We start from the raw sequence: 25,460 nt of genomic DNA, 5'->3' as shown, positions 1-25,460 counted from the left end.
AACATGAAACTATGACCAATCTTTTTTTTTAATAGCTCAAAGTTACTATCAACATTTTTTTTCTTTTTGGTAAAGCTTACTGTAGCTCCTACATCCTTAGCCATAAGTAATGTTTCAACAAACCCAAGAAAAAAAGCAGGGAAATCTGGGAGTTATTATCATTTGTCTCCAAATAGATGATGGAGATACTTGCAACAAGTATCATTAAACATACATACAACTGCATATACATATACACGCACACATACAATGTACATAATTAAATGTTCCTTCACTACCATTCTTCATTTTATTAAGAAAGAAGCAGTTAAGTACTTTTTAAAAGCAGGCCAAGACATTAACTCTGGTTTCTTTTCCCTCCAATAGTTATGCTGGTTGTCTCAAGGAACTCTCATAACAGCCATACCATGATGGTATTGCCTCTTTCCTGATAATTATACACTGAAACTGTGGTGTGTGTATGTTGGGGGCTAGGTGAGGGAAAAATAACAGAATCACACTCTCGCCCTCAGCACTGGATTTGAACCTGTGAGGCCATGGGTAGGTCACTTCAATTCTCTGGGTCTCAGATACCTCATTTTTAAAATTGGAAGGCCAGACTAAATGACCACTAATCTGTGATTGTAGGGGCAGTGTTTTTTTTCCTGAATCAGTCTACATCCCATGACTACCTCTGTTTGTGACTGACTTTCCATCTATTCTAGGTTCTCTCATGTAATGGTTTATAAAGAATTAGCTTGGCATAGTCACAAAAAAGCATATGACTGCTATGTGAGTAACTGTAGCCAAAGACATCCTGGGTTAAAAATAGTTACACAGTCAGTGTGGTTTCAAAGGAAAAACTGGGAATTAGAGTCAGAATACTGGATTCAAATTTTTACTCCATTACTTATTGCATATGTAACCTTGAACAAATCCCTTCCTCTCTCCCAGCATCAGTTTCCTCAATTATAAGATGAAGGGACTGGCAGAGATTATATTTCAGGTTTTTTCCAGCATGAAATCTTATGAACCTATGAACTCTTATGAAAAGTATTGCTTGGGAGTATTGTTTATATTTCTATCATCAATTAAAACATTCCTCTCCTTAACTTATTACAGTCATTATATTCATTGAACAAATATTTATTGAGTGTGTACTCTTTATTTGTTATTAATAAACAGATTTTATTTTCCCTACTGAAGTATAAGCTTCTTGAGAAGGAGTATATTAGAAATATAAATGGATTTCGAGTTTGAGAAATTGAATTTTGAATCCTGTTTCTATTACTTAATACCCTGTTGAAATCCTGGTTCCACCATTTACTACCTGGTTTGACCTGGGGCTCAAGGTCACTTGACATGGCTTAGACAGGGTGGCCCTAAGGTCCCTTAAATGCTCAAATTCTGTGACTTTTTTGATCTGCATAGGATTATAAAATCATAACTTTATAGAAGAAAGTTATCTTAATGGCCATTTAGTCTAATCCCCTTATTTTACAAGTAAAGAAGTTGATGCTTAAAGAAGGGAAGTAAGGTACCTATGGCCATATGTGTGTTAAGTGGCAGATAATGGATTTAAATATGAGCCTAATGACTTCAAATTCAGTGGTCTTTCTGCTCTACCAAAATGCCTCACATGATCTTAAACAAGTCACTTACATTCTTGTGGTCTCAAATTGCTCATCTGTAAAATGTGGGGGCTGGACTAAATGGACTCAGTAATATATAAGCAAAGTAATATCTGGGCAAAAGGAGATTAGGTAGGAGGTGACCATTTAAATCTTAAAGGAAGTGAGTGATTCTATTGGGCAAAGGTAGAAAAAAAAAAGCAATGCTTTCCAGTTATGGGGGGCAGCCTTTGCAAAATCAACGGAAGGGATAGAAAGTTATGAACAAGTAGCAGCAAGGAGGTCAGTTTAGCCATACCAAATCATGTGTGAATAAGAGTGATGTCTAATAAGCTTGGAAAGGTAGGATGCATTCAAATTAAGAATGGCTTCAACTGCTAAACAGAGGCATTTGTTCTTTGTATTAATGGCAACTGGGAACCACTGGAGTTTCCTGAGAAAAGGGAGTAAAATGATTAGAAATCATTTGTGCTTTAGGAATATCAATTTGTCAATCACGTGAAGGAATTATTTGAAAAAGGAAAGACTGAAGGCAGGAAGAACCAATAGGAAGCTACTACAATAGTACAAGTAAAAGATGGAAACCTGAATTAGGGTGGTAGTTGTGTGAGTGGAGAGTAGTAGACAAAAGCAAAAGATATTGCAGAGGTATAGTCAACAAGACTAGGAACTTATTAGATAATCAGGGTGAGGGGTGCAGGAGAAGGAAGACTCAAGGGTAACTCTAAGGCTGTGAAGTCAGGTGACTAGAAAATTGAGATGACAACAGGACATCCAGCAAAAAAACATTCAAAGGACAAATGGCAATTCGAGACTTGAGCTCAAGAGAAAGATTAATATTGGACATATAGATCTGGAAGTTATCTACATAGGGATGACAGTGGAATTCACAGCAGCTGATGAGATAACCAAGAAAGAGCATAGAGAGAGAAGAGGACCCAGGGTAGAGTCTGAGATATAGCCACACAAGGAAGCAGGGAAGTAGATGGTAATCCAGTGAATAAGACTTAGAAGGAATGGCTAGAGAGAAGGAAGGAAGGAAGGAAGGAAGGAAGGAAGGAAGGAAGGAAGGAAGGAAGGAATAGAAGGTAGCAGGCATTTACTAAACACCTACTATGTTTTAGGTACTCTACACAATGAAATAGTTCCAGTACTGAAGGAGTAAAGGTTATGATAAGGAGTTTTGAGGAGTGGAGAGAGTTAAGAGAACTTCAGGAGAGTGGTCTTAATATTCTTAGTGAAGACTTTTGAAAGTTTTACAGTATCCTTTTAAATTTCTCAATTTGGGACAAAACTACTTGCTATTTTTAAAAAGTACTTTGTATGAACTACATAAAGCAGATTACTGAGTGACATGCAATTAAATTCTCTTATTCAAATAAGTGAATATATTGATGCTTTATAAGACTGGCATTCACAGTGTTCTATCACAGTCCTAAAGGAATGAGACTCCATGGGAACACATCACTCATCCATAGTGGCTTTAAATCTTGTCAACTTTTAAATTTGCAAAACTAAATTATTTGAGGATCTCCTAATATAGCAAGTTATGTCCCAAGCTCTTAAACTAGAATGAATAATATACTTTGGTACCTCAGATCACCATGTAACTGACAATACATATCCACCTGCATTAAGGTTCAAACTGTGCTTCAAAATCCTTCAGCCAGAAAATGAAAGTGGGCTTTCCACTGGGAAATTTTCATTTTAGCAGTTCTTTGAAATTGAGTGATTTTTTTCTCTCTTCAACATGTTTTGCACAGCATCTCAATGTCTGAAGAATAATAACTTCAGTTTTCTACAGCCATAATCTTGTCTAAGTCTATTCTTCATTTTTTTCCTTCAGGATGTTTCCAAATATCTGATTTTTATCATATGAGGCAATATTATATAATGGGAGACATGCACAATGTGGAATTAAACAGCCTAGATTCAAATCATAGCTCAAATATCATTTATCTATATAAACTTGAGCAATTCACTTTTCCTCTCTGGGCTTCAGTTTCCTCATCTGTAAAATGAAGAAATTGGACTAGATAACATCTAAGGTCTCTTCGAGATCTGAATCTACAAATCCTAATAGTTCTTCTGATTTGGGCACCCTTCCCCTCACCTTATATGCAATTCATTGTCATTCACTCATTGGTTATCTGCCACTTAGAATGTCACTGAATAATTTTGAATCAATTTTATTGGAAATGTATATACTTATCTTAACCTTCTTTTACTTCTTGAAAGTTGCTGGTAGAATTTTAATTATTTTGTTTTGTTGGAAGTAATCTATGTAATAGTTATAAACTTGTGGCTCACAAATTAGTCAATATTGATAAATAAACTTAGGGAAAACATCAGCTGAGGAGCAAAGAGTTCTAAGTGCCTTCCTTAGTAACTGTCCACGTGGCACAAATGATGTAGAATAGAGGCCTACAAAGAGGCCAAACTGTTCAGGGGAAAGGGCACTGGAGTGGATTCATGAGATTGGAGTGACCTTAAGCAAGTTAATTCACCTCTATGGGCCCAATATGGCTAATTATGGGGAAGTCATAACAGCTGTCTCTATTTTTGAGCTTCTGCATGAAACAGAGATTAAACTTGTTCACGTTGGCCCCAGAAAGTAGAACTAGTAGCAATAGGTAGTTGGATGTTAGGAGGAAATTCCTTAAACTATAGCTATCCAGTATGAGAATGCACTTACTTCAGTGGTAATATATTCTCCCAATGAAGTTTTTAAAGCAAAAGGTGGATTACCACTTGGCTGATTTCTAGTCTCACACATAGTAGGTGCTTAGTCAAAGTTTTTTGAATTCAAATCTAAGACAGCTAATAATATTATGTTTTCACTTTGGTTCTTGGGGATGAATAATATAATGATCTGTAACTGTCTCCCTGAGTAGCTTACATTTCCTCTGCTTTATTACTTACCACCACCCACTCCCCCAATGTGATCATAAACTTAAGCAAATTAAAAGCAGTTCATTCACAGAAAAGATCTGGAGACTTTTTTTTTTTAATTAAGATTATTAACTTCTGGAGGACAGAGACCATGGTCTACATTGCACTCTGTGTACATTCAGAAATTCCACGACTGCCATAATTGAATACTTTTTTAGGATGCCATACTTGAAAACTGTTACATTGATTACGAGTAAAAATACCAAGAGATGGGATCACAGAGCCACAGAAGTATAGGACTACTGAAAGGGCTACTTACCCTCACACACCGGCTGTACTCCAGACCAAGATCCATTGAGCAAGCATGTTCTCTCAGGAGAGCCTCTCAATTGATAACCCATTTCACAGGAGAAACGGAGAAGACTTTTAACCTTGAATTCCTCCCCAAGCCTAGAGCCATGAGCTGGTGTTCCTGGATCATCACAAAACCCTGGATTGTTTCCTATTGAACAAAAAACAGGCAACAAGAGTAAATTCCTGATGAAATAACTTTTAAAAATGAAGAACTGTTATGTTCTATAAGTAGAATAGAAGGGAAAAAGAAGATAATAAAATGGAACTGACTGAATTCATTTAAAAATAGCCAGTTCTGATTTGATGCAATGGGTGATTGAGAAACTACAAGGGATCTTACAACCAGCGGCAAACTGAGAGATGACTATAATAATAAATAAGTGGTGAAGTGGGAAGTCAGGAAGTCACCTGTTCAAGTCAAGCTTCCGACACATAGTTACAATGTGACCATGGACAAGTCATTTCATCTCTGCAAACCTGAGTTTCCTCATCTATACAATGGGTAATAAAATCTGTAGTAAGTATCTCACAGAGTCGTTGTCAGGCTCAAGGGAAATAATACATAATGTTTTTGTAAGCCTTTAAATGATTTATAATTGTCAACTATTTTTATTATTAATTTTATTTTTAGTCTTTCCTCCACTGCAATTTCCTCAGATCCATTCTTATGGCTTAGAATTGACCCTGGGTTTTTGAAGGCTATATCATCAGAACACAAACTCTGACAGGTTTGTCAAACTAGCAAGGCTTGAATCTGGTGGTAGATTGTCTTTTGTTTGAGGACCATATTAGTTAAGTATAGAAAGACTCATCACTAGAAGATTAGCTACTAGGAAAAAAACAAACCAACCAACAAACATTTTTCTTGCCCCTCCCCCACCTTCCAAGAGCATGTACTAAAAGTGCTGAGTTACTATATTCAACAACATCTGCAGAAATGGCTACACCAGATAATCCATAGCTCACTGGAGTGTGTATAGTAAAGGCTTTTAAAACTGCTAAAACAATGTGTTTCCTTGTTGTTCCACCCTACCCCCCCCCCACACACACCTAGCATAGAAGTGTCATTTTGTGGCTCAAAAGGAGGCAGAAAAGATTGTCCCCCAATCCTTCTCTAAGAAAGAAGAAGCAGATATATCTATATGAGTATATACATATACATATTTTATATAGATATCTCTGTCTCCTTAAATATTACTGGTCCAGAGGATGTGATTTTTAGATTCAGTTTAACTTCCAATCTTTGTTCCTTATTGGAGAAGAAAAGGACCCTAAGTTTTATATCCAAGGTTTGACTCCCCACCAAACACCAGTTCCACAATGAACACACATAGTACTTAGCTATGAAACCCATTTATCCAAATCAGTAGAAAAATAGAAGTCAGAGAAAGTATACATATCAGACTATATACCAGACAATACAGAGTGAAAAAGCTCTCCCATTGGGAGTGAGATAACTCTCCTCAGCCAAGAGAAACAATCCTAGATCTCACCCAAGAGAGAATTCCCCTAAGTCTCTAGTGTAGGAAGCTGGAGATAGAGACATCCTGAAGACTGTCAGCTCCTCTCATTTTGACTTCTTCCTAGAGTCTTTTCCTTCAGCAACCTGACATAAGGCTAACATTTTCCATTTTCTCTCTCAAAGCTGGAAGTCAGAAGCTCCACAAACACAGAAATTGGAGAGACTCCAAAACTCAAAGAGACTCAAAAAAACCAAAACAATAAAAACAAAACAAACAAACAAACAACTTGAGCTCTTTCACTCTTGACAATTATGCCCTGATCCTCATTGACCAATAAAGAGATAATACCTTACCACTTGGCTTTGGGACTGGGGGTTATACTTGTGTGGTTATTAAGCAACTTGTTTCAGAACCCTCCTTTCCTGTTCACATCTACAGCTAATTTAGAAAGCATAGAAACAGCCTAGAGAGCTAATAACTACTGTGAAGAGTTGATCATGTTGAATGATTAGAAGAACAGTTCCATCTAAATATTCAAAGAGATGAGATGAGAAAAGAGATCTTTAGCCTCTGATCAGATGAGGCATATATTTTTGGGTAAAACAAAAACAAAAACAAAAACTATAACTGATATCCAAGGGGAAAGGGCATGAGCATGATTAATTATTATACTTGAATCTGAGGTCCAAGGAAGAATTCCAAGGACAGAACTTTAAGGAAGTAAGTGGGAGATGGTCATTTTTGAGAGAGGCAGCACACCAGCTGAACTCTCCCAACATTCCTCTCCAAACAACTTTGTAATAATGCCTCAAATTGAATTCTGGAGTGGCAGAGCCAACAAAAGGTTGGGGTGAAACATTTTTTTCCAGTCTAAGAAAACTTAGGAGGTCTCCAGAAGAGATCTATGACACTGAGATGGGGGTTGACCCAGAGTATACCCAACAGCAGCATAAGGGGTAGGCCTTCAAAGTGACTGTGACAGAAGCAGCAGAAGTTTCAGGAGCTCTTAGCCCACAGATGGTAAGAGAGTCCAACTGGTCAGAAAGGTATTACTAGGGACCTTTTTCTGTCACTAGATGCAGGACCTGGTACAATTTGGCAAGTCTGCTGCCCTTACACACTTCTGGTTCATAGTCATTGGTCACAGTTCTAGGGCAGAGAGGAGGACTTGTAATCAATCACAAGGGAGCAGAGCCCCTTCTTGGAAAAAGACAAGAGTACAGGCCAGGACCATACCTCTCTCTGGATCAAACCAGCCTGGGAGAACCAAAACCTTGTAAACCTCCAGAACTAGCTCTGAAAACAGCAGCATAAAAAACAAACAAAAAAAAAAAGCACCTAAAACTTAGGACATTGTCTCCCAAACCCCAGGTAAGCAAGGCCCAAATTTAAGAGTTCAAAATCAAGATACTGGCTGGGAAAAATGAGCAAACAACATAACTGACCATAAAAAGCTATTACAATATCAGAGAAAGACCAAGACACAAACTCATAAGAAAACAGCAACATGAAAACAGTTGCAAGCAAAGCCTCAACAAAAATTGCAAATTGGGCATAAGCACAACAAGAATTACAGGAAGTGTTAAAGAAAGAAATGAATGGTAGAGGAAAAATTGGGGAAACAAATGAAATTGATGCAAGAAAATTATGAAAAGAGAATTAACAGTTTGATAAGAGGTACAAAAATACTGAGGAAAATAAAACCTCAAAAAATAGAAATGTTCAAATGGTAAAAAAAAATCACTGAAGAAAAGAATTCCTTAAAAAGCAGAATTAGTCAAATAAAAAAAGGACTTTCAAAAGCTCACTGAAGAAAATAATCCCTTACAATAAGAATTGTGGAAGTGGAATCTAATGACTCCATGAGATACTGAGGAATAGTAAAACAAAATTACAAAAGTGAAAAAATAAATACAATACAATGTGCAATAACTCATTGAAAAAACAACTGACCTGGAAAATAAATTCAGGAGAAATAATTTAAGAATTATTGGACTGCCTGAAAGCCATGATAAAAGAAAAAGCCTAGACAACATATTTCAAGAAATTATCATGAAAAACTGCCCTGACATCTTAGATTCAGGAGGTAAAATGGAAATTGAAAAAATCCATTGATTATCTACTGAAAGAGATCCCAAAATGAAAACTCCCAGAAATATTATAGCTAAATTCTAAAGCTCCCATGTCAAGGAGAAAATATTGTAAGCATCCAGAAAAACAGTTCAGATACTTACTATGTGACTCTGGGCAAGTCCCTTAACCCTGTTTGCCTCAGTTTCTTCATCTGTAAAATGAGCTGGAGAAAGAAATGGCAAACCACTCCAGTGTCTTTACCAAGAAAACCCCAAATGAAATCACAAAGAGTTGGACACAACTGAAAATGACTGAACAACAATGTTAAAGAAGTGGAGACCTTAGAATATGATATTCCAGAAGGCAAAGGAGCTAGGATTAAAACCCAAGAATAACTAACCCAGCAAAACTGAGTTAATCTTTTGGGGGAAAATAGATATTTAATGAAATAGAGGACTTTGAAGCAGTCCTGATGAAAAGACCACAGTTAAATAGAAAATTTCACATCTAAACACAAGACTCAAGCACAAAAAGGTAAACATAAGAGAAATCATAAGGGAATCAATAAGATTAATCTGCTTATATTCTTATATGGAAAGAAAATACATGTAACTCCTCAGGATAGTTTGAAGGAGTCTATATGGACAGAAGGTAAGTATAGGTGTGAGTTGATTATGTTGGGATGATCTCAAAAAAAAAAAAGGAAGTGGTGAGAAATAGAGGTGCACTGGGAGAAGAGTAGGGGAGAAGAGGAATGGGAAAATTATCTCAAAAAAGAAATGCAAGGAAAAGCTTATACAGTAGAAGGAAAAAGGAGGAAATGGTGGAAGACAATGCTTGAACCCCACTCTCATCTAAATTGATTCAAAAATAGAAGTGTGTATCTGTACGAATACAGTTGGGTATAAAAATCTAACTTAACCAACAGGGAACTAGGAGGGGAAGGTGATAAGAAATGGAGGGGGTAATAAAAGGGAGGGTAGACAAAAAAAGGCAGTGGTGAGAAGCAAAACAGACTTTTAGAGAGAGAGAGAGAGAGAGAGAGAGAGAGAGAGAGAGAAAGAGAGAGAAATAGAAGAAAATAGAATGGAGGGAAATACACAGTAATAATTGTGAATGTGAATGAAATCAATTCACACATAAATTTGAAGTCAATAGCAGAATGGATTACAAACCAGAATACAAAAATATGTTGCTTACAAGAACATACTTGAAACAGAAAGATATACAGAGTTAAAATAAGGGGCTAGAGAAGAATTTATATGCTTCAGCTAAAGTAAAAAAGACAGGAGTAGAAATTAGGATCTCAGACAAAGCAAAAGCAAAAATAGACCTAATTAAAAGATAATCAGGGAAACTACACTTTGCTAAAAGGTACCATGGACAATGAAAAAAATCAAAAAAGCAGGTTTCTCTGATAAAGACCTCATTTCTCAAATATATAGGGAACTGAGTCAAATTTATATAAATAAGTCATTCCAAAATTGATAAATTGTCAACAGATATGAACAGGCAGTTTTCAGAAGAAATCAAAGCTATCTAGTCATGAAAAAAAAATGTTCTAAATCACTATTGATAGAGGAAAATGCAAATTAAAACAACACCGAGGTACCATCTAACCCCTGTTAGAAGTGACAAATGCTGGAGGAAATGTGGGAAAATAGGTAAAATAATGAACTGTTAGTGAAGCTGTAAACTAGTCCAACCATTCTGGAAAACAATTTGGAACCATACCCAAAGGTCTATAAAACTGCATACCTTTTGATGCAGCAATACCACTACTAAGTCTGTATCCCAAAGAGATCAAAGAAAAACAAAAAGGTCCTAGAGGAACAAAAAAATTTATAGTACTTCTTTCTGTGGTGGCAAAGAACTGGAAATTGAGGGGATGCCCATCAATTAGGAATGGATGAACAAGTTGTGGTCTATGATTGTGATAGAATACTGTTTTGCTATATAAGGAATGACAAGGGGGATGGTTTCAGAAAAAACCTGGGAAGATCTATATGAAACATTGAAAATTGAAGTATGCAGAACCAGATCATTGTACTCAGTAACAACAATATTGTAATGACAATCAACTGTGAAAGACTTGGCTATTCTGATCAATATAATGATTCAAGACAATTATGAAGAATTCATGATAAAAAATATTATCCACCTTCAGAAAGAGAACTGATGAACTCTGACAGCAAACCGAAGTATAATTTTCTCACTTTCTTTATTTTCCTTGCTTTATTTTTTAGAATATGTTTAACATGGAAATATATTACGCATAATTTCATATGTGTAACTGGTATATCACTTGACTTCTTGTTCAGTGGGTGTAGGAGTGGTCGAAGGAAGAAAAAGAATTTGGTATTAAAATTTTAAAAATAAAAGAATATTAAAAATAAATAATAAATTAGGGGAAAAGTCCTGAAATAAAAATAAACCACTTTCCCCATAGAGACATATTTCTCTATATGCTTGCTGTCACACTGCACAGAATTAAAACTTCATTAATGACTTGTAAATTAAATTGTAATAAAATGTTTTTTCCTCTCAACAAAAAGACCCCTTATGTTCAGCCACACAAATTTCAAGCATATCTCTAGGAGACAGAATCACCTTACAGTTTTCTAACAAGTGTCTATGAATGGATGCACAGCGGACACATAAAAGCAGATGCCAGATAAAATTTTAGCTAGGAGCAGAAGTTATCTTCAATTTACCAGAGAAGGAACTTCAGTTTGAGAGAAACCCTCATGACCAAAGTTATAAATGAGCTAGAAATTATAAATATATATATATATATATATATATATATGTACACACACACACACACACATATATATATATATATATTCAATGTGAGATTTTGTGGGAATAGCAAGTACTATGATTCACTGAGTACAACTAATTCTTTGGTTCTTCCACTTTTAACAAAACTTCTCTTGATCTATTACAGCCAGTAGGCTTATAAATCAGGAGTCAGTGACTATTTCCTGGCTGTCCAGTTAAGAAATTTACCCAAGTTTTTTTTTTGGTGGGGGGATAGTGGCGGAGAAGTGAGACACCTGTAAAATTAACCTGAATTTTTTCTGCTATGAGTGGCTCTGACACAAGGATTAAAGTTCTATTTAGACTTTACCCTAGGGGACAGAAGTAGGAACAATGGGTAGAAAGTTCCAAAAAAGAAAATTTAGGCTTAGAGTAAGAAAAAGCTACCCCTAAATTAGTGCTGTATGCAAGTAGAATAGGCTGCTTCAGGAGGGCTCCCTTTCATAGAGGTCTTTCAGCAGAGGCCAGCCAAATGGTCACTTGTTAGGCATGTTACAGAAAGATTTTTTTTTCTCATAGGGGGAGGTTGAGATGGCTAGTTCCAGCATTTAGCACAGTACCTGGCACATGGTAAGCACTTAATAAATGCTTGTTTGTTTTACTTGATCAAGTACTTTCCAATTCAGATATTTTGTGATTCTGTGAAATAAGTGTAGTACACTTCTACCTGAACAGTGTGGGAGGGTTCCACTCCAGTGACTGTCTTCTTGGCATACTCTGGTAGCATTTCCTATCAGAGTTCGGCTCACAGTGCAAGAATAATGAATTATAGATCCATATGTAAATTGTTCTCCTGTAAGGATAGCATTGGCAGGAACACCAGGATGTCCACACGAAATAGCTGGGGGGTGGGGAGGAGAGAAGACAAAATCTAATTCCATCACTTCTTTTAAACACCTATATATTTTTTTAAGTCACTGGGGGAAAAAAAGGAACTCATGACATGTTAATGGAGAATACTGAAAAAATGCTGACATTCCCTTACTGTTCCTTTTAAATTAGCAACACAGATCCACTGAGGGTTTCACCCTCTCCTTATATATCTCTAGATTTCACTTTGCACATAAAGATACTGTCATTGGGATTCTGGGATGAATATTATTCGGTGACAAGTGAAACACAAATTAATTTATTTTCTCTTCATTCCCATGCTGCTTATTAGGGAGTAATTTTTAGGCTTTGCTTGAGAAATATTATATTAGCTAAAAATAAGAGATTTCCTTTCATCTTTAGCAAAGTTGGGAGGCTTAGTTTAAGGACCATCATGCAAGGTATCCCAAAATTCTTAGTGCAGTTTTAAGCTTTAATATTTGGAACACACTATATAGCACCATTTTTACCTATTAAGAAGACATTTTTTTTTTCCTCTGAGGAACAAGTTGTCCACTTCTGTATCTGATTTCTCCCCTACCAGAATCTTCTAGAAAGAACCAAGTCATAATCTACATAGCTATTTTCCCTTCAGATAAGGTGCTACATAGAATTGATACAGTGTATTCTATTTCATATATGATACTCAAAATTGAAAGCCACAATCTACTAAGGAGTCAAGGTCCAAAGAGGAAAAATTTGGAAGCCAGACTACCTCCAAGAGAAATGAGTATCTCTTTCTTCCTTTCTAATGAGATACCAAATTTGTGTTGATAAGGGCCACAAGTTTATCCTATAGTCATTTATTTAGTGCCAACTTGACTAAGTTGTAACTAATTTTGCAGAGACAACTGAACTAAAAACAAAGGAAATTAATTTGGTCACTAGCTACCCAGGTGGGAGATGAGGCAGAGTTAGACTTAAAGGCTAAAAATCATTAGGCATCCTCCAAGTCACATAATCTCTTACCCTGTTTTATATTGTTGTTCATTTCTATCTGTGAGAAGGAAGAAAAAAATAGATTTTATCTGGGAAAAGTTTTAAAGAGAAACTAATTAGATGAGGATAAGTGAAATGGTTGACAAGTAACCATTTCTAGGTAAAGCAAAGGAGAAAAAAAATCATCAGTAATTTATTTCTACTGAAATACAGCACAGAAGCAGTACATATGTGCACAAAATGCTTTGAGGTCTTCACATTCCCTTATGCATAGTAATTTGGACTGTTAATGGTAGTAAGTTGGTAGGGACTAGTTACCCTAGAAAATGAAAGCCAGTTAAAATGTTCCTTTCTAGGGATTTAGAACTCATTAGCTTCATGAAAGAAACTAATAGAATCATCTAAAAAGCCTTAGTAGAACTTTCAAAAATCTTACAAAGAGAAAAAAAAAACACCTTTCTCAAGAAAATTCCCTAAGTGTTAATGTGTCAGAGACTATAAAGCCAGGAGCAAAGTGAGATACTGACATATTGGATATATTTGGATTTCCTAACTTCTATCCAAGATTGTACCTACTAGTACATAGTACATAGATTCAGTTTGTGCCATCTGAGAATAAGTGACATATTTTGGGGAAGTTATCTTACCCTTTCTCAAGGGAAATTAAACTTAGAGGTACAGTTAGATGTGTGAGCTCCCTTTAAGATCAAGACTGGCAGTCACTTTCAAGCAAAATCATCCAATACAAATCTACTCTGAAAATACTCTTAACAGCTGAAAGTTTTACAAGAGCAAGAATGGATTATGGATTTTCAGAAAATCAATCTGTAACATAATTATCATTCACCACTTTTAGTATGCACACATGATGCATATTAAGAATCCAATCCTGCAAAGGTTATACTTTTCCCTAGCATTTCTGCCTGTCTTTACAAAAAAAAAAAAAGAGGACAACTTTGTTTCCTAAACTTCTTATGTTTAAAAAGAAACTTCCCTTTGATCTAAAAAGCATTTTACTTTTCCATATTGTCTATAATTCACTGTTATAATACGTTCTTACTAAACTATATATAGTGGACTGATGTCCTTTTAGGAAAAGTATTAATAGTTTTGTATTGGAGAAGCTCTATGTTCTGTGATTTTTTTTGAGGGGGGGGTATCAGGGTAGCATTTGGCAAAGGGGCATGTGAACACATTTTAATGAGTACTTACATAAACATTTGGGTAATGATCTATCCCATAAACCATTTGCCTTGCAGGTTAAGGCAGAGGAGCCCAGCAAGTAAAAGCCCTTCTTGCAATGGTACATGACGCTGATCCCATACTTGAAGCTTTCAGGGTAATTTTGTTGTCCATGACGAATGGCATTTTCGACAAAGCCTGGATCAGAACAGTTCACCACTAGAAAAGAGAACATTTCATTCCTCATTTAGATGTGGCTTTCAACTGGAAACAACCCACTAGAAAAAAAGAAACAAACTACTGAGCACTGCAGGAATTCATAGAACAGTAATTAATAGCAGAGTTGATCATAAAAGTCTGAATTTTACTTATTACCTCTGGCTGTTACTCAAATACACACAAATTTGTGATTTCTTCAATTTCAGAAACCCCTGGTCTGGGAACTCCTTCTGCAGATTTGGAATGCAACACATCTATGATTTAACAGATAGGTCCAGGATGTTTTCTGGGACACATACAGTATAAATAACTAGGCCAACGTCACATAACTAGAAAGTGTCTAAGGCTAGATTTAAACCCTTGTCCTTCCTAATACTAAACTTCCAGCCACATATACAACACTTGCACTAAACCACACTACCTCTAATCAATTATCCCGAAAAAATAAACAATTTTTAAACATTATTATTATTACTTATTATGTCAGACATGTGATTTCATTGGAAGTCCTAGTGACAAAACTTTTTCTATCTATTCAGTAACTGTATTGCAACTTATAGTCCTAGATAATTGCTTGGGTTACTGAAAGGTTTCCACAAGATTATACAGCCAATATTGATCAGAGGTTGAACTGGAACTCAGGAATTCCTAATTCTAGAATGGCTTTCTATCCACTGTGAAAGTTTTCTATTCAAAATATCATCATACTGCTCCTGACTTTTAATTTAAATTAATATGAAAATGTTTTCAAATAAAAATCCTAATCACTATATTTTTATAATGTAAAGTCTTGGGTTTGATATGAATGAGAATTTTTTTAAATTAAATCAGTGCTTCTTTAAAGATTAACATACAATAACAATATTTGGCATACTTTCTGAAAGAAGAATTTAAGTTCCTTGGGAGAAGGAACGTTTACATTTATATGCTTGCACCTTCAATATCAGCATGATGCCTGGCACAGATTAGGGCCTCAATAAATGCTTGTAGAATAATGAATGACACAGAAATTTTTCATTTTCTGTCTACCAGAGTTGAAAGCATTCAATTTGCTATGCTTAAAATGGAACTTCTGGCACAATTTAAAATTAAATTACAGTTAAATTTAAAATTATCATCATGTCCAACCATATTTAATATACTTGAGTTGACAAATTTAGGTCAGCTGTGGGATGCAAGAAGTTCTCTGTTTAATTTGAATACTTTATCACTCTGGTTCCCTTCCCTGGAAATATTTCTATGTTCAAAGAAAATACCTTGTACTATTTAGTAAATATTCAATTATAATAAAGAATGAGTCAGTTGCTTCCCCAGTCCTAGATTATAGCCAGCTAAATGACTACCCCTCAACCAGCCTTTTAGAAAGTGTAGGTGGGCAAAGGAAAGAGACTGAAGAAATTAACATTTCTGCCTAGTAATATAAATAATAGCTAACATATGCATTGCCCTTAAAGTTTGGCATAATCTCAAATAAGGAGCTATGGATTTGGGGTCCCAAAGTCAGGTATTCCCTAGAGTCTGAAAGATCTAATTTCAAATCAAACCTCAGATACTTACTGTGACCTTTGGTAATTCACTTAACTGCTGTCTGCCTCAGTTTCTTTAACTGTAAAGTATGGATAATAACAGCACCTACCTCACAGGTTTGTTATAAAGATCAAATGAGATAATATTTGTAAAGCATTTAGCACAGTGCCTGGAACACAGTAAGTGCTTAATAAATGTTCATTTCCCCTCTTTCATTTGATCCTCACAATAACACTATGAAGTAGCGTTGCACATATTTTTATCTCCATTTTATATATGAGGAAACTGATGCTCAAAGTGTTGGAGGCAGGCTTTGAACCCAAGTCTTCCTGACTCCCAAGTCCAGAAATCTACTGAGTATATCATACTGCTGCAAATGTGGGCAAGGGCTGGCTTGAGAGAATAGAGTAGAACTCAGAAGGTCGTCATCAAGGACCCAGATGTTACTGACCAAATGACAGCAAGTCATTATTGTCCAGTGCTTTGGTGTATTTTATATCTACCACTCTAGTCAGTTTATAAAATAGATTGATACGTGGGACATACAATCAAATTAGATTTTGCAAACACACACACACACACTCACAAACATTCATGTGGGGAAAGTCATCCATTTAACAGATTCCCAAGAACCATATTTCTCTGCCAAGAAGAGGTCTCATCTGATTCTCTTACCACTATTCACAGTTTGTTCTATAACCACAGCATTTATATCAGTTTAGAGAAATTCAACCCATATATATGCCTAAGGTCTTCCTGCGGAAAGCCCTGATGTGAGACAGAGCAGTAGATATCACACTGTTGGAAACAGCTTCTCAACTATCTTGTCTCCTGGTTACATGGCCGTAACCCATGACATACTTAAAGGTTAAAGAGTCAGTCTTCAGAATTAGCCCCCTACCAATAATTTTCATGTTCTTCTAACAATGGAAAGGATACTATCTAGCAAATAATAATTGGTATTTATATAGCACTTTAAGATTTGTTAAGTTTTATCCATGTTATTCCACTTGAGAGAAGTTGTAAGGATAATAACCACGTGAGGTGGGTGCTATAATTTTAACCATCTTACATATAAGGAAACTGAAACTAAGAGAAATTAATTTGCCCAAGGTCTCATAGCTCCTAAGTGTCTTGAGGCAGGATTTGAACTAAGATCTTCCTGATTCCAAGGCCATGTTGGATGTTCTATCTACCTACTACTCCACTTAAAGAGTGCTGTCAGGATTTCTACCATTCATTAAACATTGCACTAATATATAATACTTCTCTTATCTAAACCTTCTTTACTTGTAGGAAGATTGGTTATTTAGTTTAGAGGACATTTATTATTTACGTATCTCTGGTATTTAGAAAAAAAATTGCAAAAGATCAAAAGAAACAAATAAAAGCCAAATAGAGAGACAATCTCTAGCCCCATTTTCTTTTCTTATATCTAAACACTGTTGAATCTTAGTCCCTTCGTTGAAGAGGGGCTGGGGATTGGGCAGTTTTGCAATTGACATAAGGGAAATACAATTCTTTGCAAAGTTTTGTTTGGAGACCCAAATATCTAGATAGGTCATTTAGGATGGACTATGCACAATAAAGCAGGAATACCTACAAGTACACAGAATGGTACAGAAAGGAAGTGAGTCTAGGAGAATGTTTATACATATGCCCACTCTTAAGACTACATGCCTTGGTTTAGAAAAGAACACTGATATGTAGCACATTCACACAAAGGCAAGGATCCTCTTACTCCTGCATGAATATCCAGGAAGTTGTTGAATACATTCATATGATCTCTCTTAGAGGGCCTCCTTACAAGTACCAGTTTTAAATACAGAGGGATTGGCTGCTGTGTACATAGTTTGAAATGATGAGCAAGTGAAGAGCTCCATCTCTCAAATATTGTTGCTTGCTTACTATTCCCAGTACCTGAAATTCTCACATTACATTGGGTTTTAACTTAAGGCATATATGGGGCATCATTAAAGTGTAAACACTAGTGAGGAAAGGGAAGAGGATTAATAATAATAATGATAATAATAATACCTACGTAGCACTGATATAGTTTTTTGATGTTTGCAAAGGGCTTTACTAATATTATTTTATTCTCAAAACAACCCAGTGATGGAGGTGCTATTATTATCCCCATTTTTACATATGAGGAAACTGAGACAAATAGCAGTTAAGAAAATTGCCCAGGATCATACAACTAGGAAGTATCTGAGGCCAGATTAGAACTCAGGTCTTCCTGACTCCAAGTCCATCATTTTATCCACTATGCCACTTAACAGTATGTGTTTTTATCTTCAGCCATAAATACCTTAAATTAAATGAAAAACACACCAACAGGATTCAGAGAGAATGAGGGAGTAGGGTTAGAGAATATGTAAGCTACAATGTGACAAAAGGTAAGGAAAGTCCTAGAAAATGGAGAAGATGGGCCTGGGTATGATACCAATTGAATGCAGAGGGAAAAGAAGAAGGGGGTGGAGGCAAGCAAAGAAAGAGAAGAACTGAAAAGGAAGCCCAGAAGTGAAGGGGTAGGAAAACATCTAGACAACCAAGATACCATACAAGTACATCGGTAGATGGGGGCATTAGATGTGAAGGATTTGTACCACTGGAAAAAGGAGGGGAGGAATTCCAATGCTAAAGAAAACTTTGCCTGGGGTTCTTTATCTGGGGTCAACTATCCCTTAGGGGTGCATGGGTCAATTTCAGGAGTCTGTAAACTTGGATGGAAATATACATACATACATACATATATATACGTATACATACATAAATAAATATGTGTGTGTGTATATATGTAGGTTTTAACTAACCCCTTATGAAAATTTAACATTTCCTTCAATTATTTAAATTTTTTATTCTGAGAAGGAGTCAATGAGCTTTACCCAATTGCAAAGGGGTTCATGACATATAGACAAAAAAAAAAAATTAAGAACTCTTGATTTAGATTTCATTTTGTCACTGAGAGTATAGTAGATTGAACATTGGTCAGTGTTGTATATTAGGCTAAGATTTTATAAATAAATTTTGTGCTCTTAAAAAAGGTAGACATGACCTTTTAAGATAAATGTTAAAGTAATAGAGAACCTAGGCAACAACAATCAAGAATGAGAAACTTATCACAATATTATGTGTGTTTAAGAAACTTATGTTTCTTAGTATTTTCACCTTTCATAATATTCATTTCAAAGCTTTACAACATGTGGTCTAAGTGAGAGAAGGAAGTGGGAAAACTCTTTTCAAAAACAAGGAGTTGCCACTTCAGTCCTATCCCAAATCCATTGATTCACTACATCAGGACAGAGCTAGGTTGCCTCAAAGGATGTAAGTTTTGAATGGAAAGTCTCATAGCCCCTTACAGCTAAGAAATATTGAGAAAGACCTCTACTCATGATTCATCCATGACTTGGGGTGGGTGTACAGAAGAAAATAGCATAATTATTAATGAATCATAAATGTTATCACAGTGCCATGCCCATTTATCTGAATGTCAACTATAGTGGGGAAAAAAAAAACATATTTTCTATTTACTTTTTACTTGCTGGATTCCATTTTTCTACTAGAATAGGTAAGGAAGAGACCTAAATTGATATATAGTACTTTCATTCAATCATTACTACACAGTGAAAAGAGTCCTGGATTCTCTTATGCTTTTATCATGTTCTAATGTTTACCCAAGTTATCATATATCTCTAAGTTACTGTATATATATATTTTACAATTTTATTTTTTTGTGTGTATTTGTAGAATTCTCACTTTCCACCATTGACCTGGGCTATGAGGATGGGAAACATTTCTTAACTATTTTCATTTTATGGCCTAATTCAATTTTATTCAATTCATGCCATTATTTCTAATTCTAGTTTGATAGGACCTGCCACAACTCATGCTGCTCTAGCAAAGCTTTCCATACCCCAGAGTTGCCTCCATACCATGATGAGACATCAGAGTAGAACTTTTGGGGTTTTGGAGTGCTTAATGATTCATCAATAACTATATGACTAAGAATCAGGAGATTCAGGTTCTAAGATTGACTCTGCTAATACAAGTTCAGAGCATGTTAATAACACTGAATTTCTGGAATTCAGAATTATTATTCCCATTTTATAGACAAGGAAAGTGAGGCCCAGAGAAGATAAATATCTAGTCTATGGGCACATATCATGTATGCTTCTGAGGTGTGACAAGAGAAACTCTGGTTCAAGCTTCTTGCCACCACTGTAATAAGAGAAAGAGTATGACGGGGAAGAAATTAATTCAGACTTCTTGTGGCTGTTATGATAAGAGGACATTACTCCAGTCTCTATTTTGAGTTTCATACGTTGTTCCTAGGAGCTAAAAAGTCATGCAACATGCAAAATAAAGGTTAGGAAACAAGTCAAAGTTACAGTTTTGAACAGATGGAGGTATCCTTATCTTCACCTTTTTCTACTTGTTGCCAAATGTGTATACCCTTATCTTCCCCTCCCATATTCTGTAAAATTCCAATTTTCTATGCCACTTATGTATTAAACTTCTATATAAGGTTGCTGAAGCTAATGATCTGGGCTCCCACACTGGTAAGTTTTCAATGTAGCCTGCACTCTGAGCATAATAATAAAACTCAAGCTAAGTATCTCTACATTATTGATTTGGTGAGTGACACCAGTGACAACAAAAGACCCTCTGATAACTTTTATCTCAAAGACGAGACGGAACCCAAATTTCTCCTAACTCCAGAGCCATTGATCTAAAATGTGTCATTATAACACTAAACATTTACATAGTATTTTTTCAATTCCCATACTTATGAAACATAAACTAACTGCAAAATTCCAGATTGCGATGGAGGGCATCTTCAGGAAAAAAGAAAATTGGCAATCCCCATCTTTAAAACAAAAAAAAAACATGAAAAATAAGATACTGTTTAAAAGAAAGACACTTGCTCCTTGGAAAGAAAGCTATTGCAAAACTGGACAAAATACTAAAAAGTAGAGATATCAATGTGCCAACAAAGTGCTGGATAGTCAAAGCTATGGTTTTTCCAGTAGTAGTATAGGCTGTGAAAGTTGGATCACAAAAAAAGCTGAAGGCTACAGAATCAATGCTTTCACACTGTGGTGCTGGTTCTAGAACACTTTTGAGAGTCCCTTGGATAGCAAGGAGATCAAATCAGCTAAACTTTAAATAAACTAACTCTGACTATTCATTGGAAAGACAAACGCTGAAGCTAAAACTTAAATACTTTAGGCAAATAATAAGATGACAGAGCTCACTGGAAAAGACTGCTGCTGAGAAAGATTTAAGGCAAAAGGGGAAGGGGATGGTAGAGGATGAGATGGAAAGATAGTGTCATGGAAGCAATGTATGTGAGCTTGGACAGACTTCAGGAGATAGTGGAGGACAGAAGGGCCTGGCACGTTATGGTTCGTGGGGTCACAAAGAGTCAGACACAACTGAATGACTGAACAACAACAACAACAACTCTCTTTTAGGACTTTTTTTGCAAATTTGAGAAGTATTTAGAAGCATCTAGCAGGGACTTTAACAGCATTCCTACAGAACTAGTGTGGGTTTGATATACATCTGATTCAAAGAAAATAGTCTCCCTCAAGGAGCTGATATTGGCATTGGGAGTGGGGGTGGAATAGGCATTCTGCATATATGTAGATAAGCAAATACAAAGTATTTACAAAGTAGTTTTGAGAGGAAGGAGCACAACTGACATGGCATGGGAGGACTCAAGAAAGGCCTAGTTTAGGAGGCAGAATTTCAGCTGTGTTTTGAAAGAAACTAAAGATTCTATGAGGCACAGGTGCAGAGGGAGTTGATTCCAGATATGGTCAACTACTAACAAAAAGGCACATCGGTAAGAGAAGAGAGATTACATACAGGAACCAGCCAGCAGAACAGTTTAAATGTAATAGGTAGTACATAAGAGATAGTAGTAAGAAATTAAATTAGAAAGGTAGGTGGGAGCCAGATCTCAGAAGGCTCTAAATGCCAGCCCAATAATTCTGTACTTTTTTATAGGCAGTAGAAGCCTCTGAAAACCTCTGGCTAAGGGAGTGACTTGGTCATCTCTTTGTTTTAGGAATATTGGCTCTGTGTGGGATCAGAGAGGGAAAGGACTAGAAGCAGAGAAGCTAATTAGGGGACTTTCAAAATAGTCCAGGAGAGAAGTGATGAGGACTTGAACTAGAGACAGGCTTTGTGAATTCCCATGGACTTCTCTAATAAAAAGGAATAAGGTGAGAAATTCATACAAACAGAAGTATGCTGCAGACCAAGTTCAAATAGTACTGGGATTTGTCAGGTTAAATCTACATAACACAAAACTATCTTGTTGAATTTCTGTAGAGCAGCATATCAAATTGATAGTGCTTGCCTCTAATTTCTATCCATATCAGCTCTTGTAAAGGTGAAACAGGGCTGTCATAAAAGTATGGAAGAGAAAAGCAAAATAGTTCAGCTAATTAGCACATAAGCTTTATGAAATAGGAATTTTCAAAAACTCATTAGTCTCAATTCAAACATGTTTACAGTTTGAATAGGAGAATACTGATCTGATATTTTTTTTATTACACTTTAGCAGGATGAGATATGGTTATCTATATTTAGGTATAACTTTCATGGCTTTAAAAGAATTTTGCCTGTATTTGGGAAATGCTCATAATTCTCTAGCTTCAGTGTAAGATCCTTCGTGACACTGTAGTTTAATACTTCACTTGTGAAATAATATTCAGTGCCAAATATTCTAGTGTACAATAGTGTCTAAAAAGCATTCAACTGGGAGAAAATGTCAACAAGGCACTGTCTTGTACCACTATTACCACCACCACCACTATTACCACCCCTACTACTACTACTACTGCTACTACTACTATTTCTACTACATGTTTATATAGTGCCTTGAGGACTGCAACAGCACTTCTACATGTTAACTCACTTAATCCTCACAATAATCCTGTGAGGTAGGAGCTATTGGTATCCTCATTTTATAGAAGTGGAAACAATGGGCCCAGAGAAACTTGCACAGGGTCACACATCTAGTAAGTATCTGAAGCAGGATTTGAACTCATTTTCCTGACATCTAGTCTCACAATATCCACTGTACCACTAGTTGCCTCTATTGTTTCCTTTTAAAATGCTTCGCATTCTTCAAGAACCAAATGAAGTTCTATATCCTAAATGAAGGCTTCCTGATTCCTATAATTAGACCTTTCCCTCTTCCAATCAGCCATTCATAGTACTTTGCTGATACTTCTTTTATTATAACACCTGCTGCATGATCCTTTTTTCTCTCATGGTAAGTGGGAGGCAGAGTGGTAGAGTGGATAAAGTATTGGCTCTGGGATTCCAATGCTTAGTATAGTGCCTGGTACATAGTAAATGCTTAATAAATGCATATAGATTGATTGGATTTGCATTCAAAACCAAATCCCTTCTTTTACCTGATTACTTATGTGATCTTGGACAAAAAAATTAAACTTCTCTATGCTTCAGTATCCAGTATCCTCAACTATAAAATGATTGATTTGTACTAGAATGCCACTGTCTTCCCCTCCCCAATCCAACTGTAGACCAGTAATTTTATCCTTTTACATTTGCTACTCATATCTAAATCACACTAGTTAGCTACATGGTCTAGGAAGTATTATTCTATACTCAAACAACGACAAATTGTAACACCCAATTCTTCAATTCCAAACCCAAAAGGACCTGTATTTTCCCTATTCTCACTAAATTGCCAACTCTTTTAAGGATCTGTGTCTGGAGGTTTATATGCACCAACTGGCTCAGGAACTGCACCCAACCATCTAAATAAGCACAATAATGCTGACTCATTGTCTTGAACTGGCAAATACACACTCTTACTCTTTTACTAAAATCAACTAACACCCCCTCAACCTCAACATGGTTTTCTCATGTCTATATGTGCAACACTGGTCTCATCCATCTAGCCACAACACAGAGGGCAAGCACCAAACAAATCTCCATGCAAGTGTCCTAATACTTCTCTTGGCAGGGTGGCAATCATACTAGGAGCAACTGAAAGTCCCTCAACTCTTACACCTATGCACTTGCTGCATTCTAATTATGCTATGCTATCTGTGTACTTTTCTTATTTTCTTTACTAAATTTAAGCTCAATGAGGATGGGGATATTCACTGTTGTATCTTCCCAATATTTAGCACAGTTCCCTGTGCATATGAAATACTTAATAAGTATTTGGCGAATTGTTTTTTGATTTTTTGGTGAATTTTAAGTCATAAAAAATAACAAACCTATCAATCATATATTAAAATTTCCAAAAAAAATTTGAACTCAAAATCTTATAAAAGTGAATGTTGAAAACTATCTTTACATGTAACTAGAAAAAATAAAATACTATTAAGTGGGAAAAAATTTTTAAAAATCCCTGCCAAGTCTCTAAACATACTTATGAAAAACACGTAGCATCTCTGGAAAAAAATAAAAGTATCTGTCTACTCTTTGTTTAATTAAGCCAAACCATATTTTGGCTTAATTGCATGACACTGGGAATACTTTAGGACTCAATTTCCTTGTCTATAAAATGATGGAGTTGCACTAGATGACTTCTGAGATCTCTCCCTCCTCTAGATAAATGACCTTATGGTCCTATTAAAGGAAAGAAGAATCAGTTATTAAATATTTATTATTTGAAAAACATTCAGTGATTGGAATGCCATAGAAAAGTGAGACAGTTCCTACTCTCTAGGAGGGATTTATATTCTAAGAGAGGTTTAGATGTAGAATGGGATGAAAAAGCCTGGTGGTCATCAAAGAGGAGAAATAGTAAGAGCAAATGGTCCAGATAGCAAATAATCCAGTTTTGTGGGAGTGCACAAGTGAGGTAAAGCTGATAAACATTTATTCTTTTGTCATCATTTTAATTAAGTATGAATAAATGACATGAGTAAAAGTCTTTCAGGTATAGTTTCTTAACCTTTTTTGGTGTCATATCCCCCTTTAGCAATCTGGTGAAGCATATGAGCCCCTTCTCAGAATAATGTTGTTGTTGTTGTTTTTAATAATTGAAAGAAATGTTCAATTTTAGTTAGAGTGTAGTGAAAACAAATTGTATTTTTCCCCCATCCACATTTTAAAATCTCCTGAATTATAATTATGGAAAGAAGTTTATGGACCCCAAGTGACGAATTCCTGTTTTAGACCAAGCATCTACCACTCATAGTTCAGTAATGTCCTTCTGTTTCAAACATAGGGGGCCCAACTTTGTTCCCTATGGGTCTTTTACATCAGCATGTCATTCCTCTAAACTGAATAAAATAAAGGGTCCCTCTAGAATAGACTTTATTTAATAGAAGGTGTTAAAGATAGATTTAAAAATGCAGAACTCACTGACATGTTTTATCTATCACTTGCAATTACTCATTTGTTGGTCTTGTTTAACTTTCCTAAGGACATTGCTTGTGGGGAATTTGGGATGGGGTGATGGTGGAGATTCCAGGGAACTGTCCGTGGTGTTGAAACAAAAATGTAC

The 25,460-nt window shown here is 35.8% G+C and overlaps 1 protein-coding gene across 1 annotated transcript in view; it reads right to left on the bottom strand.

The window, feature by feature from the left end:
• The window catches only part of CSMD1 (CUB and Sushi multiple domains 1), a 2,488,924-nt gene that overhangs the window by 47,070 nt on the left and 2,416,394 nt on the right, over window positions 1-25,460 (bottom strand). Inside the window, exons 55-57 of the mRNA XM_027840340.1 lie at window positions 14,237-14,425; window positions 11,883-12,056; window positions 4,822-5,004 (exon numbers count right to left, since the gene is read on the bottom strand). Of these exons, the coding sequence (XP_027696141.1) occupies window positions 4,822-5,004; window positions 11,883-12,056; window positions 14,237-14,425 (546 nt within the window). The remainder of the gene's footprint in view (window positions 1-4,821; window positions 5,005-11,882; window positions 12,057-14,236; window positions 14,426-25,460) is intronic.

Source organism: Vombatus ursinus, unplaced genomic scaffold, assembly GCF_900497805.2.
Source record: "Vombatus ursinus unplaced genomic scaffold, bare-nosed wombat genome assembly UNPS02014841.1, whole genome shotgun sequence".
NCBI lineage: Eukaryota > Metazoa > Chordata > Mammalia > Diprotodontia > Vombatidae > Vombatus > Vombatus ursinus.
Note: the sequence above shows the minus strand (reverse complement) of the source record. Positions and strands in the feature narration are given on the sequence as shown.